Source organism: Diabrotica virgifera, chromosome 2, assembly GCF_917563875.1.
Source record: "Diabrotica virgifera virgifera chromosome 2, PGI_DIABVI_V3a".
Classification (NCBI taxonomy): domain Eukaryota; kingdom Metazoa; phylum Arthropoda; class Insecta; order Coleoptera; family Chrysomelidae; genus Diabrotica; species Diabrotica virgifera.
In genome coordinates, this window is record NC_065444.1 from 78787297 (window position 1) to 78812749 (window position 25453).

Sequence of the window (25453 nt, forward strand, 5' to 3'; positions counted from 1 at the left end):
TATTTTCCCCCTTAACTCGGAGAATATTGATCGTATAAAAAAATTGTGCCAAAAAAATTGTAGGAAATTGCATTTCCAACAATTTTCTTTCCCACCATTTATGTCGAACAGTTGAAAATGGCGGAGATATTAAGCAACAACAGTTCTCATTTAAAATCAATATGGCGGCTAATGCAACCGAGGAATTCAGTCGAGATTTTAAATTTACACTACTATTGATCTCTCCTAAAGGATAGAATTATAAAATTTGGGGCAGCTCGGAAACAAAATTCAATTCAATAATTATGCTCCCCCCACCACTTTTTATTATTTTCCCATGTAACTCGGAAAATATCAACCGCATGAAAAAAATTGTTAAGAAGAAATTGTAGGAAATATTTTGAACAATTTTAGTTGAAAATGGCGTGGATATTGAACAAAAACAATTGCTATAAAATCAATCCGGTCTTACGCTCGCGCAATTACCGCATACGTACTACCTTAAATATTAAGTTTAGCAAAAAAATGAAAGAGACCAAAATTGTGTAGAAATTAATTATCTTCATTTTTGTATAGATACATATTTGTTGTAAAACTAATAATAAACGAGATAATTCAATAACTCAATAATTCTGCTCCAACTCTCACTATTTTCCCCTCATAACTCGGAAAATATCGACCGCACGAAAAAAATTATAATAAGTGAAATTATAGAAAATCGCATTTTCAACAATTTCAGTTTCTACACTTTTTGTCAAAAAATTGAAAATGGCGGGGATATTGAGCAAAAACGGTTCTCGTTTAAAATCAAGATGGCGGCTAACGCAACGGCGGAATTCAGTCGAGATTTTAAATTTATACTAATATTGACCCTCCCTAAAGATTAGAAAAATAAAATTTGGGGCAGCTCCTAATGCAAGGTTAGGCCTGTTATTCGTCTAACTCGACTGGACTATCTCGGAAATGCGTATTTTTGCATTTTGCAGATTTTTTTAATCGCTTATAACTCGAAAACTATCAACTTTTGGGAAAAACGACAACATTCCACCTTTTTCGTTTAAAATGATCGAAAATCCTAAAAGAAATATTTTCCCGAGCAAAAATAGGAGTTTTTGGAATTTGTTTAAAAAAAATGAAGGGTTTATTTCAAAAACAACCAAGGTCAAAAAAAGTAAATTTTCAGAAATAAATAAAAACTGAATATAAACTGTAAACTGATGGTATTCAAGCCAATGTGTTTTTTCTAATTTTTATGAATTAGAATATATACAAACAAATATTATTTAACATACCTACTAGGTGCCAAAAGAGTATTTACTTTTTGAAAAAATCATGAAAAACTCTTTGACATTGACTGTTTTTGACTGAAAAAACACACGTCCTGCTGCAAATATTTTATGAATAGGGCTTTTCATTCACAGTCATTTGTTTCGAGCTTCTGTCATATTTAGTATAATCTGTGTATATTAATATTATAGACAGATTATACAACATCTGGCAGAAGCTCGAAACAAGTGGCAATCGATGAAAAGCCCTATACGATCATAGTACGTTTTTTTTTAAATTCAAGGTACGCGCATGCACCACTGCTATCGTCATTTACAGTAGGGCTTCCAATCCCGCAGCCTGAGTTCAATCTCGGTATTTGCGGGACTAAGAATTTTCAATCCCGCGGGATCTCGGTATTTGCGGGATCCCGCATATTGAAAATAGTCATATTTATATAAGGCAAATAAAACAATAAATTAATCAACTAACTCCGTGTTTATTTAAGTATTACTATTAGTATGAGATCAAGACTGTTTTTTCCTTACAAAAAACAGTAACAAATACAGGAAAAACAAACAATCTATCTTCAAAAAATACACCAACAAAATTTAGAAAAATAACCAAAAAAAAACCATTTTCAACTGAAAATTAATATAGTTTACTAATTTAATTGCTATATTACTTAGCTATAAGTTACTATTATTTAGCTTAGCTAAAGCTTTCAATTGAAAATGTTTGCAAAGGAAACACAATATATTGGATGGTATGAATAAAAACGGAGTATTGGGACCGTGCAAGTTCGGTAAAGCGACACCTATTTCTACGCTCTGCAACTTTATTCGCACTTTTAATTATATTGGCCAATTATATTAGTCCTGGTTACTGGATAATTCTCAAGGCCATAGTCCAAAAATAATAATAAGAAGAAAAAATAAGATTCAGGTTATGTTATTAAAACGTAAACAATTGTATGTAGTAAATAAAATTCGTTATTAAAATGCAGTGCTGCAAGCAAAATACGATTAATTAAATTTACCTTTATGTAATAATTGCATATCATATCAATATTGTGGAGCAACATATAATTTTTCCTCTTCAATGACAGTAGATATGAAATGTACGTCAATTTGACAATTCAATTGACAATATAAATTATTTAAGAAAGTTGCAATATTTCTCCGCTATTCGCGCACGATCGTTTCTTAATTCCCGTCCAAGTACTTGCACACCGCGAATAAACTCCAAGTACGTTCTAATGAGTATGAGCATAAAGTTTAAGTTTTACTACATTTCATATAAATAAAAATATGTTGATGTGATGAGTTTCTACTCACCGTACATAAAAGTAGATACTACCACGTGGAGTATGTACTCCAAAATTTGGAGTATATACTACATTTTTATTTTTATTCATACTAGCCAATATCTAAATCTAAACTGCCATTTGCCAAAATCCTGCGTATTTTAGACACAATATAGCCAGCAGCAGAAAATGCCCATTCGACTTCTATACGTCGACGGTATTCCTTTTTAGGCTTTATATGTAAATGTAAGATATTTTCCCATTGACTCACCAGATTCATGGAGTCATTTCTATTTTAATAACGGACTCAAGTGTATTAGCTCGAGATGGCGACGGGCAAAGTAAATACATTACATGCTGACGATATAGTTAACTCTAATGCTGGCCACTCACTTACGGATATCGAAGAGGCCGGGCGACTGACAGGCGGTTAATTGAAGCCAAAATCACCACATACACGCAGTTTTCGTAAAGGCGTTGGCACGCTCGATCACAAAACTGCATGTGTGTGGCGTCTCAACAGCAGTTCATTAACTTAACTACTCAAATAACGGCCTTCAGTCCTGGCCTGCATGCCATGGCCTCTTCGATATCCGTAAGTGAGTGGCCAGCATAACTCCTGTTGCAATGTAAGATCAAGATCGGAACCCGATGATGGAACCTCTACATTGTTTCTCACGTGTTTCTTACTTGATCAGCCTCTTCGTCATCATTGCTCTCAGATCAATTTAAAGGGCTGAAGTTCATTCGCGTTACAAAATCATTAATTTCTTTTCGAAGTAAACTTTTCGGTGGGAGATGAACAGTTTCATCGTCACACGACACTTGATAACTACGAGGCTTTTGGGGATAAATCAGTAGTGCAGTCACATTTCTACGTCGTTGTAGAATACTGCGCAAAGACGGTTTTTTGATAATTTTGAGCGTAACTACAGCAGTAATGTACGCTTTTTTCAGTCCCGCAAATCCCGCGGATCCCGCACCTGTAATCCCGCATCACGCGGGATTGGAAAATGACGCGGGATCCCGCAATACCGAGATCTCGGTATTGCGGGATTTTGGATAGGATTGGAAGCCCTAATTTACAGTTGGTGCCGTTTCAGTGACTCGAAGTTTTTGAAAGAAGGGAACGTTTTCAAGGTTTTTTAAAAATGCATATAATATTCTGAATTTTAACAGAACTAATAGAAATCGGACACTGATAGGTATAACTTATCGAAGTCTATAGTAGTGACCAATATTCTCTTATTTCGAACAGCACAATGAGTCAGTATCTCAATAAAAAGAGCTTCTCTAAGACCCAACCTCAGGCCCGCCGAAAGGGGGGTACACCATAGGCGCCCATACACACGGGCAGGGGGGGGGGGCGTGAGCTTTTCGGGAAAGAACAAAAATTAAATTTATATTACATAAACGTATTTTTGTCAAAAAATTATTGGATAATTTTGAGAGATAAATTGGAAACAACATATTTATTAATAAAAAAATTCACATATTGGGTAATTATTAATAGTTTAACAGAAAATCTTTGTGTCTGCGACAGTGGTCTATATGGAATGTGCATAATACACATTTTCCACAGTCACGGTATGCTATTAGCGAAAACATTGAAAGAGATTAGATGCCTGGGAGACAAATACACTGTAATCGACACCCAAAATTACAAATTAAATGAATCATTTATAATACTGCAAAAAAAAACCAAATCAGCAAGAAATCCGATCTCTGACCGATAGTCACTAATAAGCCATTTGTCTTTGAGAACTGGTATAAAGTCTTGTCTTGATAAAGTGTAAAATCTGTGAAGTGATTATATTTGTTTTCTATATTAAGTTTTGTGTACACCGAATATAACCATCTTCATAAGCACCATTAAGTAAGTAATTATATTTTATATTTTGAAATAAATTCATATTGAAAAATAAGTTTTAAAATTTATTGAATATAGTTAGTCAAATTTTAGTTTGCAAAAGTATTTTTTAGTAAGTAGATTATCTTTAAAGTGTGCATTATGATGAACAGAACAATTTTATTTAAATGAAAAACAGGTGATCTTTCATGATGAATGAGTGTTATATACAGTGTGTCCCAAAAGTAGCGGAAAGGTCGAATAATTCGCGAAATGAACATCAGTAGATAACCAAAGCTTTTACGACTATAGAGATAGGGAAATCAATGTGTTAGAGAGAGAAGTACCTTCCCAATGAGTAAGAGTGAGATAGATGCTGACGTCACAAGGAATCTTCCATAATGGAATCTACCATAGTTATTTTCCGCTAGATGCCACCAATCCGCCATTTTTATTCCATTTCAGTATTTTTATTTAAATTCGCTATTTTTATTCCAATTTTCCTTGACATTACGTTGACGAAATCTACCATAGTTTACCTATTAGCCGCTAGATGACACCATTTTTAGTCCATTTTTATTTAAATTCACCATTTGTATTCCAATTCGCTATTTTTATTTCAATTTGTCTTGATACAGATATTACGTTGAAGGAATCTACCATAATTCGTTCTAAATATGATCTCAAAATCCCATACATAAAACAAATTGAATTCATCGATATGAAAAAGAACTTCGACTGAGTTGACAAAGACAAAATCTAGAAGGAAGATATTTAATAGAAAAAGATTGCAAATTTTCAAATCAAATGTCTTTTAGAGTAATTCGATTGAGAAAATTATATATACACAAGTAAAAAATCGAACTCCTATTGGTCCAATGAAAAAATTCAACACGTTAAAAGGACCTTAGTTACGTATTTTCAGTCCTATTGGTTCACATGATTATTTAACAGAATAAAATGACACAGAAAAATGAAATTTACCTCTCCGTAGATACGCCACTGCTAATATGGAAAGATATATTATATTAGAAACTTGATTTAATTTTATTTAATAGCTAAATGATATATGGAAAAATATTAGAAACTTTGCTTAATAGCAAAGCAATTATAAGGTAATTTAAAAAATACGTCACACTGATGGAGAAAATACAGTAATTAAAGACCCATCAATATAATTACTGGACTTTGATATAAAAACGAGAAAAGTAGTGAAAATAGTGTATTCGAGTTTTCGAGGCAGTTAAGTACATTTGGTATATTGCAGTCAACATAGTAAGGTGAGTACTATTTTTACTTTATTCTGATTTTTTATTTATATTCGTACCTTATATGCCATTTTTTCTGTTTTATTTTTCTAGTATTTCTAGATATTTTTTGCTTCTTATATATGAGAGTTTGCTTCTTTGTTCCTGAAGCTGAACTGATTTTCACGTATCCGTATATCAATTGACCATATGTGATAGTTGTATTGCTCTTTGTACATTGTTGTCTCTTTTTTGTAAATACACTGCTTCTCCATTCGTCTGGCTTTGTCCAACTTCCATAATTCTACTAAATAAACCTATATAAAAAGCATGGAAAACGAATTGCAGCAATTCATATCTCTCGCTCTTTCTTACAATGTGTCAGAGGCATTCGATTTTATTGTGGGTACCAGCTCTTCTTCTTTTTTAATTCTTAATAAAATGATCTAATTAGTTACGTGATGGGAATAAGATATATACAAAAATAAGAAAAAAATGTTTTATTTCTTTGGAATAAAAAAGCCAAGTTGGTTGACTGGTTTAAAGCTTTGCAGTGTAGGAGATTTGAACCTATGGTCTAACACTTACTTATTTTCAATGCAATTTAACAAAGCCTTAAATCACTCAACCAACGTGGCTTTGGAACTTTGCTCTAAAAAATAACGATGATATTCACATTTTATGACATTCATATTGATAATAAAAAGAAATAAATATTTTTCAAATATTTTATTCAAAATACTGTTATTTAGAGTGCTTTGGTATAGGACACCCATATAAAAAGCGTGGCTGTCCCCTCCTTCCTTCTTTCAGCCACCGTCTCCAGTCCTTTCTGTGCTGACATTCTCCATCTCGTCTTTTCTTTTAGATATATATTTTTGTCTTTTTGTTTCTGTTCTGACAACAGCATTTCCTGTCTTTATTTTTTAAGTGCTTGAATTACTTCGGAGGGAATGAAGTTGCATGAAGTCTTGCATTGCAGAGTCTTAATTTCTCGATTTTTTTGTTTATATTCACAACATATTTTAGTCTGATTTTAGCTTATATTCGTAACTTTGGATATATGTAATTTTTTTAGTTGAATTCTATTTATCTTTGAACCTTAATCTATCCAAAATTTCGATAAATCCTCAGCCCTATTTTTTCAAATTATTCTAATTTAACTAAAAGACTTTTGCTTAAAAATTTTGCAATATTCTTTCTATTAGAGTCCTTCCTCTATCATAGGATTTTTACAGCTGTCACCGCCTTCCTTCTTTCATCAAACGTCTCCAGTCCTTTCTGTGCTGACATTCTCCATCTCTTCTTTTCTTTTAGATATATATTTTTGTCTTTTTGTTTCTGTTCTGACTCAACAGCATTTCCTGTCTTTATTTTTGAAGTGCTTGAACCACTTCGGAGGGAATGGAGTTGCCTATAGCAAAAAATAAAAGTCGTCTGTTGTTTTGTTTCTGTTGTATCTAGAGCCTTCTAGAGTTGCAGCAGATTAAAATCCTATATTTTAGTTTTTAGTATTTCTCTTAGAACTTTTTTGTTCTTTTTCTTCTGTTTTGTCCAGTGTCCCCATAGCGTTGCAGCAGATTAGAATTTTTAGTATTTTATTCATACATATTAGTTCTATCTTTGCTTACATTCGTAACTTATGTATGTGTAATTTTCTCAATCGAATTACTCTAACTAAACTAAAAGACTTTTGCTTTGAATTTTTTATTAGAGACCCTTCGTTTGGATATATATGTTTTGTGTCGGTTCTATTCAGAGTCTCGTAGCGTTGCTTCAAATCTCGCAATATTTTTTCTATTTTTATCGATTTTTTTCGAAGAGTCAAGTTGTTTATAGCAAGTTGTTATTGTTTTAGGCGGATTTAGCAAAAAATAAGCAAGGTTTCATCCATTGCAGTGGAAACGAACATCCAGCAGCCAAGTTCGACATCGTTGAAACTTAGAATAAAAAAGAGGGTAAGTGATTTTGTTTTTTTTTTATATAAGCCATACAATATAATATTGAAATGATTAAGGAAATACTTAAGCAGCGGGTTCGAAAAGCGCAATAGCGATGTATTTTTTTCTATTTCTTAATTTTTTTCGTTCTATTTTCAAAGAGAGTGAATTTTAGTATAGCAAGGTGTTATTGAGAGTTTTGCTTCGAATTACATTTTTTGCATCGAAATTTTACAACATATTTCTATTAGAGAGCATCCTATTAGATATGTTTTTTTTTTGTCTTTTTGTGTGTTTTCTACAGCCGGTTCGAAAATCGCACTAGCAATGCATTTTTTTTTTTTTTCGATTTTTTCGAAGAGAGTGAATTTTAGTATAGCAAGTTGTTATTGTTTTAGGTGGATTTAGCAAGAAATAAGCAAGGTTTCATCCATTGCAGTGGAAACGAACATCCAGCAACCAAATTCAAAATCGTTGAAACTTAGAATAAAAAAGAGGGTAAGTGATTTTGTTTTTTGTAAACCATGCATATAATATAGTGAAATACGCAGCGGGTTCTAAAATCGCACTAGCGATGCATTTTTTTTTTCTCGATTTTTTTCGTTCTATTTTCAAAGAGAGTTAATTTTAGTATAGGAAGTTGTTATTGAGAGTTGTGCTCCGAATTACATTTTTTGCATCGAAATTTTACAACATATTTCTATTAGAGAGCCTCCTATTAGATATGTTTTTTGTCTTTTTTTGTGTTTTATGCAGCGGGTTCGAAAATCGCACTAGCAATGCATTTTTTTCTCAATTTTTCGAAGAGAGTGAATTTTAGTATAGCAAGTTTTTTATTGTTTTAGGTGGATTTAACAAAAATAAGCAAGGTTTAAATACTTAAGCAGCAGGTTCGAAAATCGTAATAGCAATGTATTTTTTTCTATTTTTCGATTTTTTTCGTTCTATTTTCACAGAGAGTTAATTTTAGTATAGCAAGTTGTTATTGAGAGTTTTGCTCCGAATTTTGCATCGAAATTTTACAACATATTTCTATTAGAGAGCCTCCTATTAGATATGTTTTTTGTCTTTTTTGTGTTTTCTGCAGCGGGCTCGAAAATCGCACTAGAATTACATTTTTTCAATTTTTTCGAAGAGAGTGAATTTTAGTATAGCAAGTTTTTATTGTTTTAGGTGGATTTAGCAAGAAATAAGCAAGGTTTCATCCATTGCAGTGGAAACGAACATCCAGCAGCCAAATTCAAAATCGTTGAAACTTAGAATTAAAAAAGAGGGTAAGTGATTTTGTTTTATAAGCCATACAATATATTGAAATGATTATGGAAATAGTTAAGCAGTCGGATAACCTATTATTAACTATTAAAAGACTTCGCAAAATAATTTTTGATAAATTTACTCAAAATGATGCTAAAGTGTGGTTAAAGCGATTAAATGCACACATTTACAAATGTAATAATTTAATTAAAGCTAAAAAATTACCCATTGGAACTGCTAGAAAACTACAATCAAACGTAGGACATTTTAAACATTTTCGAAGAATAATCTTAAATTTTAATAGACATGTTGGTCTAGGACTTAATTCAAAATTACGTAATAGGGTAAAATGGGAAAATGTCGCTTCAAGTTTTGCAAGCCGGATTAAGACAGGGGTTATAATAAATTTATATCATAAGGATGTAGGACCGTTTTTGAATGATGCTTTTACCGTATTTAAACAAAAAGTTAAAACTCTTTTGAAATCTAATAGAGTACTTAAAGTCAACACTACTTTGTGGGGGGAATTTATTAAAAAGACAGGTGACAGTGAGAGTTTAGATTTGATGCATTTTAGCACTAAAAATGTCATTATAGATAGTTATTCGACCGATTTACACATTTGGTTTAGCGAAAATGTCAAAGATAAAATTTTTAAAAAAATGTCTGAGTTTGCAGAAAAAGATTCAGGTGCCGCTCTCTCTAAAGTAATCTCATTAGAAGTTAACATTAATAAAGTTGAAATTGGGAACGGTTCATCGTACATTAAACTCCCTGAACAAATTCAAAAGCGTCAAGCATGTATAAATATCAAAAATTACGATCAAAATTGCTTTTATTGGGCGATTATTAGCTCTCTTTATCCAGCTAAAATAAATAAAGAACTTACATCTTCATATCCATATTACAGTACTGCGTTGAAAACGGAGGACTTGGAAGCTCCAATGCCTTTAAGTCATATCACAAAATTTGAAAAAATAAATACTATATCAGTGAATGTTTATGCTTTGGAATTAAATCAAGTTAAGGAAAAACAATTTTACGAAGTAGTACCTGCTAGACTTACACAAAACAAGCTTGATAGACATGTAAATTTGCTTCTAATTCAGGATAAATATTTTCCAAAGTTAAATGATTACGACGCTCCTCCTAGTGACGATGATAATATTGAAATAAAATATCATTATTGCTGGATTAAAGATATGTCTAGGTTGGTAAGTTCTCAGTTAAGTAAGAACTCAAATAAAAAATATATTTGTGATCGCTGCATGAATTATTTTTCCAGCGGGAATAAACTTGCGGAGCACGAAGAGTTCTGCAGAGACATAAACAAATGTAAAATGACTGTTCCCAAATACGATGATGTTGCTTTTAGAAATTTCACATACAAACAAACCACTCCCTTTATCATATATGCTGATTTTGAATGTCAATTACATAATTTTATAGATTCTAATGTAAAACTAAGCAAAACAGCAAAATACCAAAAGCATGTACCTTATAGTGCAGGCTATTACTTAAAATGTGCTTACGATGACAGCTTATCATATTTTCGAAGCTACAGAGGTGAAAATTGCATGGAGTGGTTTGCAAAAGAAATGGCTGAAATATCCAAATTTGTCGATTCTAAAATAAAATGAATTGTACCTATGGTTAAAAAGCCTAGTACAAGTAAGGCAACTGCCTGTCATATTTGTGAGAAACGCTTTTTAGCTACAGATATAATTGTGGTAGATCATGATCATTTTACCGGAGAGGTAAGAGGATTTGCACACCAAGCATGCAATTTAAACTTCAGAAAGGTGTTTGTTGTGCCAGTAGCCTTCCATAATTTTAGTGGATATGACTCACATTTCATGATTATCGATTTATGCAAACATGGGCACCTGAGCTTACTTCCTATTAATAAAGAAAAATATATTTCTTTTACTCTACATTCAGATGAGCATAAAATTAGACTAAGATTTATCGATACTATGAGATTTATGGGAGCTTCACTCGATGAATTAGCATCACTTTTAGATACTTCAGAGAAGAAGATTTTAAAACAAGAATTTAATAGTTTAGATGATGATGCATTTAATTTATTAACTTGCAAAGGAGTATTTTGCTATGATTATGTCGATAGTTTGGAAAAATTAGAGGAAACTTCTTTACCTACAATTAGTCATTTTTATAATAAATTATGTGATGAACATATTAGCGAACAGAAGTATGTTCATGCGCAGAAAGTTTGGTCTACATTTGAATGTAAAAATTTGGGAGAGTATAGCGATTTGTACCTAAAAACAGATATTTTGCTTCTGGCTGATGTATTTGAACAATTTAGACAAAAATGTAGGGATACGTACCATTTAGATCCTGCGTGGTATTATACCATACCAGGGTATACATGGGACTGTATGCTTAGGTATACAAAATGTAGATTAGAGTTATTAAAAGATGTGGATATGATTTTGTTTATTGAAAAAGGCATAAGAGGCGGAATATCTGTGTGTAGTAACCGATTTTCGGAAGCTAACAATAAGTACATGTCAACATATGACCCCACACAACCCTCTAAGTACATCATGTATTTAGATGTAAATAATCTCTATGGTTGGGCTATGAGTGAATATTTACCTTTTGGAGGATTTAAGTGGATTGAAGATGTAACCAAATTTGGTGTTGCATCTAAATCCACTAAACTTCCCAAGGGTCATATTGATATTATGTCAATTCCGAATGCTGCGAAGGAGGGCTATTTCTTTCAAGTTGACTTAGAGTATCCACGTGAATTACACGACAAACATAAAGATTTTCCATTTGCTGCCGAACACCGCATTCCTCCCGGTTCAAAACTACCAAAATTATTGCCAACTCTTTTTAATAAGTCAAAATATATTATTCATTATAGAAATTTAAAGCAGGCTTTATCCAACGGATTAATTTTAACTAAAATACATAAAGTTTTGAAATTTAATCAATCTGCATGGCTGCGACCCTATATTGAGTTAAATACTAACTTACGGGCTGCATCTAAGAGCAGTTTTGAGAAAAATCTCTATAAAATGATGAACAATGCTGTGTTCGGTAAGACCATGGAGAATATAAGGAGGCATAGAACTGTAAAAATATGTAAAAATTGGAATGGAAGGTATGGAGCCAAAAACTTGATTGCAAGTATTCGGTTTCACAGTCGTACTATCTTTAGTGAAAACCTAGTAGCCATCGAACTAACCAAATCAGTAGTGTGCTTTAATAAACCTCTGTATATAGGTGCAGCAATCCTAGACATATCAAAATTATGTATGTATGATTTTCATTACTCCTTCATGCTTCCAACGATGGGAGAAGAAAATTGTATGTTATTGTACATGGATACAGATAGCTTTATATATGAATTACAGTGTTTAGATGCATATAAGGAGGTTTTAAAGGCACACAACTGTAAATTCGATACATCTGACTATTCGGAAAATAACCCGTACATGATAGAACGGTTAAATAAAAAAATACCCGGTCTAATGAAGGATGAAGCTAATGGAAAAATTATTACACATTTTATTGGTCTAAGATCAAAAATGTATACATTTAAATTACAAACAACTGATGAAGAGAGAGAAAAAGAGAGAGAACGTTTAAAACTGAAACTAAACAAGGAACAAATTGATTGTGGTATTCAAAATTTAGGTATAACCAAAAAAGCAAAAGTTGTAAAATATAATGTAGTCAAAAATATAATCACATTTGAAGATTTTGAAAATTGTTTAAAAGAATATAAGATTAAAAGCACAAACCAAAGGTGTATTCGGTCATATCAACATTCAGTATTCAGCATAGAGCAAACAAAAACGGCCCTAAGTCCTTATGATGATAAACGATATTTAATACCAGAATCCTTTAAGACGCTTCCCTGGGGGCATTGTGATATACCATAATTTTTTAGCAAAAATATAATCGCTTTAAGACGCTGAGGGCATTTACTTGGATATTAAAAATATGTATGGCTGTTGAAAAGACACAATCACTTTTCCTTGGTAATTTTTAATAAAATGACCATTGTACAATATTATTTTTTCATTATCCTTTTGTAAATATATTACGAAAATAAAACACAAGTGTTAAATATATAATATTTATTAACAAATAAAGTTATTCAAGTCATTTACAACTTTAATTTTATAATAATATACATATTCTCTCATAGCATGGCTTAACAAAGTATCTGCTGGAGAAATTTCACAAAACGCAGTCATAGCTTCAAACGGACCACATAAACTAGTATCTGTACAAAAATTCTGTTGCAAAAAATATACAACATTTGTATAATATGCATGAAAGTTTAAATTTTCCAACAACGATATGCGATGAGTCACTATACTGTGGTGTACTTGTAGAATTTGCATAACATCATTTTCATCTAAATAGTATTCCACACCATGTTTTTCAATAACAAGGAACTTGATTGAATCCAACACCAATTGTCGTATCTTGCAGTAGTCTCCACACTGAAACTCGACAGGATCAAACTCGTCTGCATAGAAAAAATCATTCATCTTTTGTGAAAACAGGTTAATTATGTCACTCCACTCAAATTTGTCTATACTAATTCTTCGACCGTCGAATAATTCTTCTTTTATGGCATGTTGGCATAAAATGACGGATGCCGTAAACTGTCTAGCTGGAGATAGACCAACTTTAATTATGTAACTATCTAGTGGAAATGAGGCTTCTAACAAGTAGTATGGTTCATTCTTCGCAGCTTCTTCGAATTTTGCTAAGACTTGGTCTAGTTCGGCACCATAATTGATTTCACTTGATGAATCATCGAATACCACAGAACTTGATGAACTATAACCACTATCTTGAGAACTCATGTTGAGGAGCGAGGTGAACTAACTGAGAGCGAGGTTGCTGAGCGGTCTTTTATATTGCGCCCCTCCTCTTCAAGGTTGCATTCGCATTAAAAAGTACTAAACCACATCTTTATTATTAATCCAACTATTATGTTTACTATCGAGACCCAGCCATTGAACATACATCTTATTTCCGCGTCTGTGCAATACTTTTTCAATTAAGTAAATGTCTGTATTTTTTGTTTTCTGTAATTCTTCTTCGTAGAATCCTCCTCTAATAGGCGCTCCAGTCATATCTTCAATCAAATATGTTGTGGGATTTGTTATTTTAATTTCAGTAATTTTAAATAGTTCTGTTGTCCAATTTGGCTTATATCCCTTATCAAAAAGGTGTTTATTTTTACTAATACGCACCATATCACCAACTTTCAATTTTCTTTTACCTGAAATTTTCAAGTGAGTGTAATATTTTCGTAAGATTTCTTTTTCGTTAGACTTATTAACATCAATAGGTCTAAGTCGAATTTTGCTGTGTTTCGTGTTATTGTAGTCTTTTGTAATTTGAGGCAATGTATCTATCCATTTGTAAGTACCATTAAGACTGAAATACTTGTAAAGTTTTTCCTTCAATGTTCGAATAATGCGTTCACATATGGCTGCTTTTTTAACACTAAAGGTATTATAGTGATTAATACCATGCTTTCTTATGAGGTTTTGAAACTTGGAATTGAAAAATTCTGTACCTTGGTCTGTTTGTAAATTTTTCGGAACTCGTCTAGTTTGATTTAAAATATCTGCAAACGTCTTTGTTATTTCCTCCCCTGTTTTTGTCTTTAATGGTCGAGTCCACACAAATTTTGAAAAACAGTCAATTACGACAAGAATGAGCTTGTAAGATTTATTTTGATTGGCATAGGATCGCATCTCAGCAATATCCATTTGCCATAAATCATCTAGTCCTTTAATGACGGTTCGTCGACGAGGATAATTTTTTCGTGCTGGTTTATGTAATTCGTTGACCAATTGTTGTTTTTCTTTAGACATTACGAATTTAAACTTAAGACGATTGTCCCATGAAGTAATGTTATCTACTGCGTTCTGTAATGTAGGTTACATTTGATTTATTAAGTATTTTCGATGGGAAATTATTTTTCAGGACAACATTTGATTTATTCTCTTGTTAGTCTTATTTACTGTCAAGGTATTTTCTGTAGCTTTTTGTAGATTCAATGCCTTGTTAATCCTATCTACTGTCACGGTATTTTCTCCAACAGATTCTTGTTTTATTGCATTCTGGATACTTACTGCTTTTTGTAAATCATTCATTTCTTTTGTTAAATCAGATATTTTCAAGACAGCCAGTTTATTTGCATCAGATAACTCATTATTTTTTTTATTAAAATTGCTTTCAATCTTACCGATGGAGTTTTGAAAGTCAGAAATTTTTTGTTCAAGTTGAGTATCTTTTGAACTATATTCTTTTTGCATCAAGTTAATCTCTTTTCGCAGAAAATTTTTTATATTCACAATGTGGTCATCTACATATTTCTTGTTGGAAAGATGTATACCTGCTACAGGAGGATCTCGTTTAATATCCTTATTTACTGCATGTATCTGGTTTTGTAAATCTAAAATGGATTGTTTGAAGCCTTCACGCAGCTTTTGAATAGCTTGTTCATTAGAACGATAATGATGACGACCAAACTTATCAACACTCATGTTGGAAATGATGTCTAATCTGACCTAACATTAATATATAATATCTGCTTCACGTAATTCGTTGATAATGGCAACAATTTCGTTACTATGGGATGTGTTTCCTGCTTCTTGGGAAGCAATCAACAATTCGAGTCTATCACATAGTTCATTTGGATCATCCCAATATACATATTCAATAGGATTATCGTTGTAAATCAAATGAGAAGCATCGATGAACCCTGATCCTTTGGAGGTAGATGAAGTTGCTGACGATGATGAACGAGTTGCTTTTACTACTTCTAAAGGCGATTTCTTTGATGTAGTAGACCGAGTTTTCGGTGGTGAACGAGTCGCTTTCTCTTGACCTTCGAGAGACAGTTTCTTTAATCTAGTAGATTTAATTTTCGGTGATTGCTTCTTTGCTTTTTTAGGTTTAAACAACGGTTTGACAATATTAAGATATTTTTCTGCAGTTACACCTTTAAGATGGCCTATGGAATTGTGATGAACTTCAGTATTATTTAATTCTTTATATTGTTTTAAATCTTCATTTTCATGATTCGTTGATACTGTATCGGAAAATACATCGTCATCGCTATCTTCTTTTTTCACCTCTTCTTCTGATTTCATCTCTTCCTTTTTGACGTGTTTAAGCTTGTTATTAATAGCATGATGTGAGGATTGTGCAATATCTTTTAGTGGTTTAGTTATGGGTTCAAAGAGTTTATTTAGCGTATCGTCTTGTTCTGTCCTACCTAGCTTTAATGCCAAATACTTTTTGCGAATGACTTGAGCTAATTCAGCAACTTTACGCTTGCGTGCAGCTACCTCTTTGTCCAACATGTTGTTATGGAATGCGTGTATTTCGATCATAACTACAATTTTATAAACTTGTCGAAGCCTAAACGATATCGTCCGTTAGAAATATCGAAATCCTTAACAATTACGAACGTGCCATACTTATCCTGCCAACATTCAGAACAAATTTTTTTTAAATTGAACAAATGTCATGTCAGGTGAGACGTGATCATCAAAGACGTGTTTTAAATTGAGCTCATCCTGTTTAAACAATACAATAAGGTTGGCATTATCACGCAGGAGTTGTTTGCCTGCTCGACTGTATGATTGACATATGTATGCACAATCGATATCTTTATGTCTTCCCATACAGTAATATTCACGTATTGTTTGTTGTGGATCCGTAGATATGTCATCAAATATGAATACTGAGTTTGGTTTAGCTTCGCCAGGACTTATTACGGCATCATTGTCTTTAAATGGAAAATAACCAACCTCTTTCACAGATTCCAACACTTCCTTCAAAAACTGATACTTGGGTTGAAACAACGATTTTGAATATACGTAAACATTTTTGAATTTAGCGCCATTTAGATCAAACAGTAATGCCAGCATAGCATTCGTTTTTCCACATCCGCTTGGGCCACATACGATAGCACGAAAAGAATGTGGTAGCAATACACCATGTTTACTGATTCTTGTCACGTTATCGACAAAATCCAAGTTCTCCACTGCTAGTGTCTTATCTTGTTGAATGACCTTCATATTGTGATTAAGATGTATTTTATTCGCTTGGTTATATAAAGAAATTTTTCAAGAAGCGATTCATTTCAATGTTAGTCGTTCAAGGTGAAGGAGTGTTGAATTCTCTGATCAACAATATACCGTTTGAATTGCATGCCCCTGGTTATCAGTATCTAGGACCTGGAACTAAATTACAGAAACGTCTAGCTCGTGGAGATCCAGGGATAAATCCATTAGATCGAGCTGCGAGAGATCATGATATTGCATATTCTCATAGTAATTCATTGAAAGATAGACATAAAGCAGATTGGGTATTGGAAAACAAAGCGTGGGAACGAGTTACAGCAAACGACGCATCTTTGAGTGAAAAAGCCACTGCCTGGTTGACTACTACAGCAATGAAAGTTAAACGAAAACTAGGTATGGGTATGAAACGTGGTAAAGGTGTTGGTTCATTTAAGCGACACGTGCTACAACCAATTATCAGAACGTTGAAACGAACTCCTCCGTCACCAAATTTGCGTAAATCAGCCCTAGTTGCACTTGCAGCAGCTAGAACAGCCGTGAAGAATATAGGTGGGAAAAGAAATGTACGAGTTCCAAGAATCATTCCATTCGAATCAAAATCTGGTGGTATTTTACCTTTAATCCCCATCTTTGCAGGCTTATCAGCTCTTGGTAGCTTGGCTGGTGGTGCAAGTGCCATCGCAAAGACTGTAATTGATTCAAAGAATGCTCAAAAGAAACTAGAAGAGGACAAACGTCATAATAAAGCTATGGAGCATCTAGGCAAAGGATTATATCTTCGAAAAAACGCTAAAGGAGGCTTTGGATTATATTTAAAAAAGTCAAAAAACTACCGCTGAAGCTACCTAATAGACCTTTAACCAATGTGGACTTGAATAAATTTGTTAAACTACTTAAAATTCCAAATTTTCGTGGTGTGTTTATGAGAGATAATTTACCTCGTAACCCTCGTAAACATGAATGTGCTATAATTAATCTAGACATTTCAACAAACCCTGGTACACATTGGGTAGCTTACAGAAAGATAAACAAAGACATAGAGTATTTTGATTCATATGGTTGCTTGAAGCCACCTCAAGAACTAGTTTCCTATTTGAATGGTGGAAGAATTGCCTATAATAACGATCAATATCAAAGTTATAACCAAATAAACTGTGGACATTTGTGCTTAAAGTTTCTGTATAATGGAAAATATAAGCGCAGATGTCTGGTATGAATTACCACAAGATATTCGCCATGCACTAGAATATTATTTACCTTGCAAGAAAGACTATAAGAAACACGTATGGTGCGATGTTTGTGGGACGATGGAAAGTGTATGTGTATTTTGTAGAATACCGTATTATGAACAAAATATAAATAAAACAAGAAAAACATGTAACATTATTCTAAGAAAAATAAAGAAATGTTTAACATATTTTGGTATTTAACTTACTGCACCTTTTACCTCCTATCAGTCATGTCTCGATTATTGACCCTAACAAGTACTACAAACGAGTTTTCGTTTACTCCTCAAGTGCCTCTTGTGCTTGATCCGCTACGGCAGTATTATGTAGCAGTGTTGGGATTTCATACATTTAATTCAATTCCAAACATTGATGGTGAAAAGTTTTATTTCTATGAGCAGAATGATCGTACAAAGTTGCGTTATATCGAAATTCCATCAGGATCGTATGAAATTACCGATATCGAAGCATACATTCGAAATAAATTAATGGGTATATACAATTCGGTTCAGGAGTTCACTTTAAAACCGAACAACAATACGCTTAAATGTGAAATTTTCTGTCAAGATCATACCATTACTTTCGAGAAAGAAGATAGTCTTGGTAAATTATTGGGTTTCTCCTCAAATAGAGTGTTAAAATCAGGAAAAATGCATTCTTCAGACCAACCTGTAAATATTATAAAAGTATCAAGTCTACTATTTGAATGCAACATTACTGAAGGAGCCTTCTACGAAGACAGACCTGTACACACCATTCTGCATTTTCCGATAAATGTTGATCCAGGTTTTTCTATTGATGAACGTCCTCATAACCCTATATACATACCAATAAGCAGCAGTATACGTGAAATTACCAAAATTACTGTTAGTATAGTCGATCAGGAATTAAGACCTGTCAATTTTAGAGGAGAGAAAAGTACGCTCCATTTGGATTTTAAGGAAACGATATAGATGGGTTTAATTATAAAACAAAACTCAAGTCAATATCCATTAGTCTCACACAGATCCTGCATGCGACGTGACGTGTCTGCCGCCAATAAAGCCTTTCTTGTTGCCATTGGATTAAAGCTGAAAGATGTCAAAACGTCAATACATTCGACGGGGGGTTCAACAGCAGGAGCCTCAACCTCATATTTTCGATCTTTACCAAAAACCTCTGTTCGATAATACTATTAGAAAAGAAGAATTTCGGACATATACACCATACATCAAATCATTTAATAATAGTGACGTTGTCGAATTTATCATAAATCAATCAGATGCATTTTTTGGGATACACGAAACGCTGTTGGAAATTAAAGGAAGTATAGAGAAAGTAGGTGATGGAGTGGTTTCTCTTGCACCGAATGCTGGAGCTTTCTTGTTTGATACATGTACGTATATCCAAAGTTCACATGATATGGAAATAGTTAGAGACCCAGGTGTAGTTAGCACTATTCGCAGTTTGTTATGTTATACTCCTGAAGATTCCAAGTTTCTCAGTACTGCAGGATGGAACTATCCGAATAATCCACATATATCGGGAGACAACTTTAGTCTACTGATTCCGATAAAACATATATTCAACATTTTCAACGACTACAATAAATTAACCTATGGCCGTCAAGTGTTTCGATTTGTTCGAGCACGCAATGATAGAGACTGTATTCTAGTGAAAGAACCTAATGCTACAACAACAACAACAGTATCTTTAACTGTTTCCAGCATGGAACTCAAGGTCAAGCATGTCTTTCCCAATGATGATATGAAAATTGAATTAATGACTCCGATTAAGAATAATGTGCCGATAACTATACCTTTCCGTAAATGGGAGCTCAATGAACTACCTTCACTTACGTCAGGATCTCGACGCGAGATATGGAGTGTAAAGACAACTTCATCTGTTGAACGCCCACGCTATGTCATTGTGGCTTTTCAAACTTCTAAACGAGATGACATACACGCTGATCCAACGTTATTTGATCACATTAGAATGTCCAGCGTGCGATTAGTTATTAATGGAGAATACTGGCCTAACGAGAGAATGCAATTGGATTTTGCAAAGAATGACTATGCTATAGCTCACTATAACTATACGGAATTCTTTCCTAGTTATACTCTTTCCTCAACAAAACATCCCATCTTAGATTATGCTGCTTTCAAGAAATATGCCTTATTTGTTTTTGACTGTTCCAAGCAGAATGATACGTCATTCAGATCAGGAACCGTTGATGTTAAACTGGAAATCGAAGCAGATGAAGGTTTTCCGGCAGGCACTCGAGCCTACTGTTTAATTGTTCACGACAGCCTACTCGAATACTTTCCTCTAACAGAAGTTATCAAAAATATTATTTAAGTCGGTTTAAAGAGTACGTCACTCAGTATCATTCATCACGCTCAATCATGAGGATTGCTTTAGTTGACATACAGGGATTTATGGTAGATGGATGGTTTGTACCCAAGGAACTCAGCATTGAAATTGGTTTTAAACGACATCATTACATATTTACGTCTCCGCAACCGTTTACTTCATTAACTAATCAAGATAAGAAGACAGTATTCTTCTTGGAGAAAAACGTGCATGGCATTCGGTATTCCAATGGTGATGTGGAATATTCCAAAATAAATCAAATACTAGAATCCAAGTTATTGTATGCTGCCGATTACATTTACGTTCGAGGAGAACAAAAAAGCAGATTTTTACAACAGAAATGTAATATGATTGGAGTTTTTCCTACAATTATTGATGTCTGCAAATTTGATTATACGCCTTGCGTTTGTAAATTTGCTCCTGATGCAAACCCCTGTCACGCCAATGGAGTGTTTTTATGTACCGAAAGAAATGTGGATCGACTACGCCAATGGTTTTGTAATACGATATTACCTGTATAATTATGTTTTATAATAAAAATGTATAGAAAACTATTGACTTTTAATTAAAACTCCTTTTTTACTCATCAATTTTTATATTACGTGTCAAATGCTCTATTTACAATTTTTTAAAAATAATTTTTAAAATTAAGATAAATACAGGCATTAAAATTAAACATGTCAATGCGAATATATTATTAATTTCATTTTTCATGTTTCCGCTGGTGGTGTTATCGTCCATGGTTGAATATGTCCTAGTGGATATGTTCTATCGCTAATATGTAGGTTCTCTAATTGTTTGATAATTTTTCTTAAATCCTGATATACTTTAATATCTTTCTGTAACTCAATGAGTTTATCTTGAAACTGTTCAACTTTATGTCTGTACTCACTCAAAGACATGACGCTACTAACAAATTTGTTTTAGTAAAGATACATATCTAATGCCTTTATGACATGATGTTTAATTTTTCTCCATCGCTTAAACATAAATTATGTTACGGTCGTAGATAAAATATAGTATGCAACTCGTAAAGCTTAGATTTCTACACGTGACTGGTTTAAATAACATATTATTTTATGGTCATAGATAAAATATAGTATGCAGCTCGTAACGGTTAGTTTATGGATCAAATAACATATTCGATACTCCCCACACCTTTAACGTATGACAATCTCCAAGACCAATGACAATCAGACCAATGCTAACGAGATGTCACCATCGCTTAAACATACTAAATTATCGGTCGTAGATAAAATATAGTATGCAACACGTAGAGCTTAGATTTCTGCACGTGACTGGCTTAAATAACATATTATGTAAAAGAAGAAGAATAGACAGTTGACAAAAAGAAGAAGAGCGTGGCGACTAGCACTGAACGGAAAATTGTTTTATTTTTAATTTATTTACTATTTTAATTTAAAAATAGCGTCATCTAGCGGCTAATAGCTAAACTATGGTAGATTTCTTTGACGTAATGTCAAGGAAAATTGGATCAAAAATGGAGAATTTAAATAAAAATACTGAAATGGAATAAAAATGGCGGATTGGTGGCATCTAGCGGAAAATAACTATGGTAGATTCCATTATGGAAGATTCCTTGTGACGTCAGCATCTATCTCACTCTTACTCATTGGGAAGGTACTTCTCTCTCTAACACATTGATTTCCCTATCTCTATAGTCGTAAAAGCTTTGGTTATCTACTAACATCGGATCGAAAAACTGAAAAATACGTGTTCAATAATTTTCAAAAATCTATGCGATGACACTAAACAAGTCCACCACTTCAACCCCTGGGTGTGGAGCGGGGGTAACTTTAAAATCTTAAATGGATCCCCTAATTTTTGTTGCAGATTTGGATTTTCCTTGTAAAAATAAGCAAATTGTATTCGAGCAATTTTGCGAATTGTGGATAGATAGCGCTATAATCGGAAAAAACGATATATCGTGATACCATAGCAAAATTATAGAAACGGTCTAATATCTCGAGAAATATACTTTCAAATGAAAAACTAAAAAACACGTGTTTAATATTTTTCAAAAATCTATAGAATGATACCAAACATGATTTTTAATTCCACACTCTGGAGGTGGGGTGAGAGTTAACTTTAAAATCTTAAATAGGAACCCCCGTTTTTTATTGCAGATTGAGTTTCCTCCTCAAAAAATAAGTAACATTTATTCGAACTTTTTTTAGAATTGATGACGGATGAGGCTATAATATCGGAAAATGCGATTTATTTGCGCCATCTATCAACGATTCTAAAAATGTTTGGAATATGTGTGACTTATTTTTCATAAGCATTCTAAATCTGCAACAATAAAGGGGTCTTCTTTTTAAGATTTTAAAGTAAAAACTTGGTTCGACACATACATGTACTCATGGTTAAGTCTGCTCGCCAAAGTTGAAGACAGGGCTTTGCAAGCATTGTATTCTTTTCAAAAAGGTTTTAAAAGAGAGGCGCAACTTTTTTGGTAAATACCCATGACATTTACATTTAAAAACTTGGTCTAGTGTTTAAATATATGAATAATTTCTCACAACAGGGTTCAAACTAGGTTTTTTAGGTGGTTTAAACTACAGTAGTCTATAACGAGAACTGAAATGGTGGACTAATTATCTTGTTATAAGCGGATCTCGTTATATCAAACAACAATAATATTGAAATGTTTTGATGCCTCTTACGTAGTTTATTAGGTGTCGATAGTCAACCTGAACAGTGAACAATGAGGCTTTGCTGCCATAAATTGTAAATTTCCTATAATATTCAATATCGGTCGATAAACAGGCAGAAGTTTATTACAGAACTGGCCTCGATAATAAGACAGATGTTGGGCATTTCTATGTACAGGCAGTTGGGGCATTTATTTATTTATGACCATTACAACGCTAAAAACAGGTAAAGACAAGTATTCTTCGATTTCAATTTTCCTCGTTATAACCAATTATGCCTCGTTGTAGAGCGTTATAGTTTAATAGGAAATTCATGGGACACCTAATGTACCTCGTTATAAGCACCTCGTTATATCCGTGTTCGTTATAGAGAGAGTTTACTGTATATATTGTCATCCGAAATATACAAAATGTAATGTGCAACATCTTCACGTTTGCCCCCCCCCCTAAAAATTTTTATATGGGCGCCCTTGGGTACAGCCGGTACATTTTACCAGGGCCCGGCGATGTAAGGGGCCCGGCGTCGACCAGATCAAAGACGTAAATTTTCCGTTTTTTTTTGCTCTTCACTTTATGTGCATAATACGTTTAATTAACACTCGGCTATGTATTATATTAGCTTTACCTCTATTTTGAAATATATTTTATTGTTTTATTCTAAAAACGGCGCAAGAAGCTTGCCAGATTTTTTGATGATTTGCCTGAGCCTAGTAGTGACGCGACTTATAATTTTGAGCCCGACGAAATATTTTGCTGTGAAATATTTAATATTGTCATAGATTGTTTAAGCAATTAAGAAATTTAACCCGCTGAAGGGGAAAGATCCTTTAGTTGTCAGTCTCGCATTAAAAATGCTATGAGATCTACAATGAAATAGGGCCGGTCAACTGGCCTAGCAACTTTGTGCATTGATAATGATTTGCTAAAATCATGCGATTTTTCGAAAATTAGACATCTTTGCAAATCAGAAAGCTCGAAAAGCACCTGTATTATAAAATTTTACCCTATTATAAATAGGGAATTTAATAAAAAAATTAATAAAATTTATATTTGAAATCTTTCATATTATTTAAACTTGATTATTTTATTCCTTATAAAAATTAAACAATTTTTATCGCTGTTCACTTTTTGCGGGGGCCCGCTCATCCCTCTCGGCGGACCTGCCCAACCTTGGTCTTGGCCTCTTTAGAAAATATTGGGAAAATGCTTTATTAATGTCGAAAAAATTTTCCTGAGTCATATTGACTACCTTAAATGAGATGACTTTTCTATTGATTGACATATGAGTTCATCCCAATTTTCTGGCACTTCTGGACTACATATTCTTTTTTTTTTTCTCAGTTGGGGCAAAGCTCTGGTCATTCGGAAGGAAGCAATGGCGTCTGATGGGAAATATGTGGGTTATTTTTTTAAAACCTTTAAAGAATGCACCAGCATATATCGGAAATAAACCATAATACAGTTTCTGCTCTGACCAGTACATCCGACTATTTATCTGACCAATAAACATGGAGAATTAAGAGCAAAAACTGCCGATGTCAAATGACATTGGTTGTTATTGACAAAATATGTACTGATCTTGGTTGTTTATGCAAAGACAAAAACAGTGTATTTAAAAATCGTTATAATTTTAGGACTGTGGTGGTTATTGTCACGATAAGTTTCTGACAAATTTAAATGTTAATTTGCTATTAAGTAGTGCCAATAATTAAAAATTTCATAAAACTGACATTGATTGTTTTTTAAATAAACCCTTCAATTGTTTCTGCCCAAAAATTTCACACGGCACTCTTCTGATATTTTTGAAGAGGAATCTGCAAAGAAACAGTGTCAGAAAATTTTTCATACGGAAGCGACCTCACAACATTGACATCATAGGCGTAACCAGGGGGTGGTTTTTAGTTTGGGGTTATAACCCCCCCCCCCTTAGGATCATCCTGGTTACACCTCTGATTGACATGGACTAATAGCCATTTAGTACCTACCTATATTCGCTCACTCCGTATCTCAAAAACTACCCCTTTGTTTACCATCTACTCATTTAATATATACACGAATTATGCATAAATTAATGAACACATTGTTATTATAGTTGAGTTTAGATTGCACAAAAACGCATGTGAATGCGCTCTACCGTGACAGTAAACGTGCAGTTATTTAGTGAGCTTAAAATAGAAAATAGTAAACACGTGTTTGAATAGATAAAAAGTGATCATCGTTGGATGGAAAACGTTTTCAATGCATACAGCCTCGC

At 33.2% G+C, this 25453-nt stretch overlaps 2 protein-coding genes across 2 annotated transcripts in view; both read left to right on the forward strand.

Moving 5' to 3' along the window:
• LOC114331061 (gephyrin) overlaps positions 1 to 25453 on the forward strand; it is a 69572-nt gene that overhangs the window by 25072 nt on the left and 19047 nt on the right. The window lies entirely within an intron of this gene.
• On the forward strand, positions 7485 to 12987 carry LOC126880120 (uncharacterized). Its single transcript, XM_050643819.1, has 3 exons — positions 7485 to 7605; positions 7986 to 8085; positions 8761 to 12987. Exon 3 carries the CDS (start codon positions 10491 to 10493, stop codon positions 12759 to 12761), a length of 2271 nt encoding a protein of 756 aa, XP_050499776.1. The 5' UTR covers positions 7485 to 7605; positions 7986 to 8085; positions 8761 to 10490; the 3' UTR covers positions 12762 to 12987.